This window comes from Homarus americanus, unplaced genomic scaffold, assembly GCF_018991925.1.
Source record: "Homarus americanus isolate GMGI-L3 unplaced genomic scaffold, GMGI_Hamer_2.0 scaffold31037, whole genome shotgun sequence".
NCBI classification, from domain to species: Eukaryota; Metazoa; Arthropoda; class Malacostraca; order Decapoda; family Nephropidae; genus Homarus; species Homarus americanus.
In genome coordinates, this window is record NW_024722227.1 from 7,841,132 (window position 1) to 7,847,131 (window position 6,000).

The 6,000-nt window shown below is 42.0% G+C and overlaps 1 protein-coding gene across 5 annotated transcripts in view; it reads right to left on the reverse strand.

Annotated features, from left to right (window-relative positions):
* LOC121862358 (broad-complex core protein isoforms 1/2/3/4/5-like) overlaps positions 1 to 6,000 on the reverse strand; it is a 92,164-nt gene that overhangs the window by 35,039 nt on the left and 51,125 nt on the right. Inside the window, exon 1 of one of the 5 annotated variants that reach the window (XM_042360595.1) lies at positions 2,811 to 2,949. The exons of the other annotated variants lie outside the window; for them this stretch is intronic. Within the exon in view, the coding sequence (XP_042216529.1) occupies positions 2,811 to 2,812 (2 nt within the window). The 5' untranslated portion in view covers positions 2,813 to 2,949. Of the gene's footprint in view, positions 1 to 2,810; positions 2,950 to 6,000 lie in introns of those variants that run through there. 5 annotated transcript variants of the gene reach the window in all.

A 6,000-nucleotide genomic window follows, 5' to 3' on the forward strand; every position in this document is an offset into this window, starting at 1 on the left:
AACTCATATTAAATTAAGTTTACCAATTTTTTGACTTTATGACACCAAATAATAATCGAGAAGTGATTCACAGCCCGATTTACGCTTGTAGGACCATCATTTGACTTCATTGCGACTACATTTGGGTACATTTGGGTAATTACTCGCTCCCTCGGTACATGCATGCGATCTATTAACTCAGATTAAAGTAAGTTTTCCATTTCTTCTTTATTTTGTGACACCAAATACCAATCGAGAAGTGATTGGCAGTCCGATTTATTCATGTAGGACCATTATTTGACTTAATTGCGGCTACATTTGGGTAATTAGTCGGACCGCAGCTGTATTGATGATCTAGAATCATAAGTACCAATTAAGAAGCCATCAACACACTTAAAACTGTTTTTTTACTGCATGAAGTACACAATAATACAGTAAAAAAACCCACAGCAGATATGGCATCCTTTTTCTACGATTTTCAAGGTAGTATAGTACAATACAGTACTTTCATGGGTGGTCCAAGATGCTCTACTACTTGTATATATATACTACTGTATAACAGTTTAAGTACAGTATTAATATTTTTGTAATACCTAATTTACATTGATATTTTTATTGTACCACCACAACCTTTTATCAGAAATTATCATGTAGATAGAAATTACCATTGCAATACAGTAATTATATATTTGCCGACAAAATATGATACCGACAGCTTATCCTCTTGTTCCACTTTAATACAACCCATGTTGTATTGCTTCCCTCCCACATATTATTGTGTATCAAACAAAACTAAATGTAAAGTGTGTGGCCAGACATACTGCCTCACACGCCTGTACTCACGCATTTGTGAATAAGTTACACTTTATGTATAGAACTAAACAAATACAAATAATGTAATTGAAATACTGTGTAATATTCAGTGCCATAATATCCTGACAACGGGGGTTAATTATTATGACCCTTTGTAAACTCTACTCTGTAATCCTTTCGCGCTACCGCTCACAGGATGAGTGTGGGTGCACAATAAAGAAGCCGCTGTAAGCGGCAAAATAAAAAAATCAAATATCAACACCACTGTAAAACATGTATATACTACAGTATAATATAAATGTAAACAAAATAAAATAAATAAATAAAGTGATAACTGTGGTAACATTCTGAGATGTTCTTATTACCACCATGCTATTGTACTATTCCAGATGATACTAAATGTTACATAATACTTCCTTGAGATAAATGTATAGTATATATCAGGTGCCTAAAAGAGAGCTCAGGTTCTCAACTGGCTCAGCCTATAGTTATTATTATTATTGACTATATTTTTCTGACTAAATAACTGTTTCAAAATCAATAGGTCCTTTACTTCATCTACAAAATATTGTCCCAGACCCTATCCAACCCCCTCCCTCCTATCCATCCCATCCCCCCACCTCACCATGAAAAATCTTTTTAGTTGGGGTCACTACAAGTTAGGAAGGGAAAGGAGGAAGAGAGGGATAGTGGAGGTAAAAAAAGGGGGGGGGGGGACCATAAACTCCAGGCACAGAGAAGTGGGGGAAAAAGGTGATGAAAGGCCAGTGGTTACCTGACACAAGCTGGAGAAAATAAAATGACAGCATAAGAGAAAATTATAAGGAGAGGGTATTTGGACAATAATGGATTTAGATATGGTCCAGTGTATACAAATGAGATACATGATTTACTAGAGGTAAGAGTGAAGTGTATGTGTGTGTGTGTGTGTGTGTGGCGAGAGAGTAAATGCTTTGGGTAATGTACTCCCCCCACCAACCCCCATACACATATTGCAACACCTACACTCTTAACATTCAAACACATTCCAACACCGCCACATACACACAGACACCTTCACACACACAAAAAAAACACACACTCCCACACAAAGACAAAGACACCCTCATATACAAAAGCAATACACCCACCACACACATCCAACCCCGCCCACACACATTATATATTCACACACACACACACACACTTGAACGAACGAACGAACGAAGAAAGAGAGAGAGAGAGAGAGAGAGAGAGAGAGAGAGAGCAGAGGTTGGGTGGGAGGGGTCGACCTCAGGTAGACTGTGGTAGAGGATGTGGTGGTGGAGGGGCGGCTCAGGTGGGGTGTGAGGGCGGTGACGGTGTGGGGGGTGAGCGGGATGTGAGGGCAGGAGCGTGGGGTGGGTGGGCGGCCACGTGGGGGGCGGGGGGATGGTGGGCGGGCGGGCGGCGTGGCTTCAGGCGAACTGTGGGAGGGCAGCTGGCTGAAAGGACGGGTGGGCGGCAGGTGGACTTGGTGAGTGAATGGGCGGCAGGTGGGTAGGTAATAGGGAGAGTCACAGTAGAGCTGGAAGATATATGTTAATGTTTGGGATGTGGTGTGTGTGGGAGGTGCTGGGCGTAATGTGTGGGTGTGTGGGTGTGTGTGGGTGTGTGTGTGGGGTGTGTGTGTGTGTGGGGGAGGGAGGTGTTGGGCGTAATGTATGGGTGTGTGTGTGTGTGTGTGAAAATCAATAAATATATTCGGCAAAATGAACATGAAAACAAACGGAAACACACACAGGCGCGCATGCGCACACCACTTACAAAGCTACAGATGAGTACTCCACACACACACACACACACACACACACAAATTCACCCCACAACCCAGACATTCACTCACCCACTGCACCCACACATGAGTACAACGCATACGTCCACCACATACAGTCATATACAAACGCGTATCCTTTCCCTCCCTCACACACACAACGCAATAAAGTAACTAGATATACAAGTAACAACAACACACACACACACACACACGCAAAACTCACATTGAGAAGGAGAGAGGAAGTGCAGGGGTCCGTCCACTAGGAGAGCTGAGCAGGGAGTAGCAGAGGAGAGAGTAGGCAGGGAAGCAGGTAGGCTGTGGTGGATGTGGTGGTGGTGGTAGTTGTGGTGGTTGTGGTGAGAGGCAGCTGACTCAGGATGATGGTGGTGGTAGGGGGGAGGGGGAGAGAGAGAGAGGGGGAGGAAAGGGGGGGCCTGAGTAGTGTGGTGGTGTTGGAGGGTGAGGGAGGAGGAGGTAGGGGGGATAATGGTGGTAGGGTTGGAGGTAGGGAGGAGGGAGGTGGTGGTCCCCCCTTCACCACCACAAACCAACTCAACCACTCCCAACACGCCCACATGTACACAGCTTTTGAGCCGTGGTAGTTGTTCAGGTGGGGGTTGTAGTTGTGGTAGCTGTTCATGTGAGGGTTGTAGTTGTGGTAGTTGTTCATGCGAGGGTTGTAGTTGCGGTAGTTGTGCATGCGAGGGTTGTAGTTGCGGTAGTTGTTCATGCGAGGGTTGTAGTTGTGGTAGTTGTTAGTGTGAGGGTTGTAATTTGTGTTAGTTGTTCATGAAGGGTTGTGGTTATGGTAGATGTTCACGGGGGGGTTGTAGTTGTGGTAGTTGTTCATGAAGGGGTTGTTCACGAGGGGTTGCAATTGTGGTAGTTGTTCACGAGAATTTGTAGTTGTGGTAGTTGCTCATGAAGGGGTTGTAGTTGTATTTTTCATGCGGGAGTTGTAAATGAGGCAATTTTCATGGGAGCAGTTGTAGTAGTTGTTGGTGTGAACATTAGGGTTATAGTTGCGTGAGTTGTGCATGTTGAGGGTTGTAGTTGCGTTAGTTGTGCATGTTGAGGGTTGTAGTTGCGTTAATTGTGCATGTTGAGGGTTGTAGTTGCGTTAGTTGTGCATGTTGAGGGTTGTAGAAGTTAGTTCTTGGTGAGACTTGTAGTTGTGGTAGGCTTAGTAACTGTTCATGTCGCATTGTAGTATATATTGAGGTGGAGTTGTGGTATTGTAGTTGTGGTATTGTAGTTGTGGTATTGTAGTTGTGGTATTGTAGCTGTGGTATTGTAGTTGTGGTATTGTAGTTGTGGTATTGTAGTTGTGGTATTGTAGTTGTGGTATTGTAGCTGTGGTATTGTAGTTGTGGTATTGTAGTTGTGGTATTGTAGTTGTGGTATTGTAGTTGTGGTATTGTAGTTGTGGTATTGTAGTTGTGGTATTGTAGTTGTGGTATTGTAGTTGTGGTATCGTAGTTGTGGTATTGTAGTTGTGGTATTGTAGTTGTGGTATTGTAGTTGTGGTATTGTAGCTGTGGTATTGTAGTTGTGGTATTGTAGTTATGGTATTGTAGTTGTGGTATTGTAGTTGTGGTATTGTAGTTGTGGTATTGTAGCTGTGGTATTGTAGCTGTGGTATTGTAGTTGTGGTATTGTAGTTGTGGTATTGTAGTTGTGGTATTGTAGTTGTGGTGTAGTTGTGGTATTGTAGCTGTGGTATTGTAGTTGTAGTATTGTAGTTGTGGTATTGTGGTTGTGGTATCGTAGTTGTGGTATTGGATTATGGTATTGTAGTTGTGGTATTGGTTATGGTATTGTAGTTGTGGTATTGTAGTTAGTGGTATTGTAGTTGTGGTGTTAGCTGTGGTATTGTGGTTGTAGTATTGTGGTTGTGGTATTGTAGTTGTGGTATCGTGGTTGGTATTGTAATTGTGGTATCGTAGTTGTGGTATTGTGGTTATGGTATTGTAGCTGTGGTATTGTGGTTATATTATTGGTTGTGGTATTGTGGTTGTGGTATTGTGGTTGTGGTATCGTAGTTGTGGTATTGTGGTTGGTAATTGTTGTGGCTGTGGTATTGTGGTTGGTATTGTAGTTGTGGTATTGTGGTTGTGGTATTGTGGTTGTTAATTGTTATGGTTGTGGTATTGTGGTTGTGGTATTGTGGTTAGTGGTATTATGGTTGTGGTATTGTAGTTGTGGTATTGTGGTTGTGGTATTGTGGTTGTGGTATTGTAGTTGTAGTATTGTGGTTGTAGTATTGTAGCTGTGGTATTGTGGTTATTGGTATTGTGGTGCATTGTAGTTGTGGTATTGTGGCCTGTTGTATTGTGGTTTTGGTATTGTAGTTGTGGTATTAGGTTGTGGTATTGTAGTTGTGGTATTGTGGTTGTTGTATAGTTGTGTATTGTGGTTATGGTATTGTGGCTGTGGTATTGTGGTTGTGGTATTGTGGTTGTGGTATTGTGGTTGTGGTATTGTGGTTATTGGTGTTGTGGTTATTGGTATCATGGTTGTGGTATTGTAGTTTATTGGTATTGTAGTTGTGGTATTATGGTTGTGGTATTGTAGCTGTGGGATTATGGTTGTGGTATTGTAGTTATGGTATTGTGGTTGTGGTATTGTGGTTGTGGTATTGTAGTTGTGGTATTATGGCTGTGGTATTATGGTTGTGAGTATGTAATTGTGGTATTGTGGTTGTGGATATCGTGGTTGTGGTATTGTAGTTATGGTATTGTGGTTGTGGTATTGTAGTTATGGTATTGTAGTTGTGGTATTGTGGTTGTGGTATTGTGGTTGTGGTATTGTGGCTGTGGTATTGTGGTTGTGGTATTGTAGTTGTGGTGTGTGGTTGTGGTAGTATCGTAGTTGTGGTATTGTGGTTGTGGTATCGTAGTTGTGGTATTGGTTATGGTATTATGGCTGTGGTATTGTAGTTGTGGTATTAGTTATGGTATTGTAGTTGTTTTATTGAAGTTATGGTATTGTGGTTGTGGTGTATGGTTGTGGTTTGTGGTTGTAGTATTGTGGTTGTAGTATTGTGGTTAGTGGTATTGTAGTTGTGGTATCGTGGTTGTGAGTATCGTAGTTGTGGTATTGTGGTTGTGGTAGTGTAGCTGTGGTATTGTAGTTGTGGTATTGTGGTTGTTGTAGTTGTAGTATTGTGGTATTGGTATCGTAGTTTGGTATTGTGGTTGTGGTATTGTGGCTGTGGTATTGTGGTGTGGTATTGTAGTTGTGGTATTGTAGTTGTAGTATTGTGGTTTGGTTGTGGTTTTAGTATCGTGGTTGTGGTATGATTTGTGGTATTGTAGTTGTGGTATTGTGGTTGTGGTATTGTAGCTGTGGTATTGTAGTTGTGGTATTGTAATTTATGGTATTGTAGTTGTGGTGTTATGGTTGGTATTGTG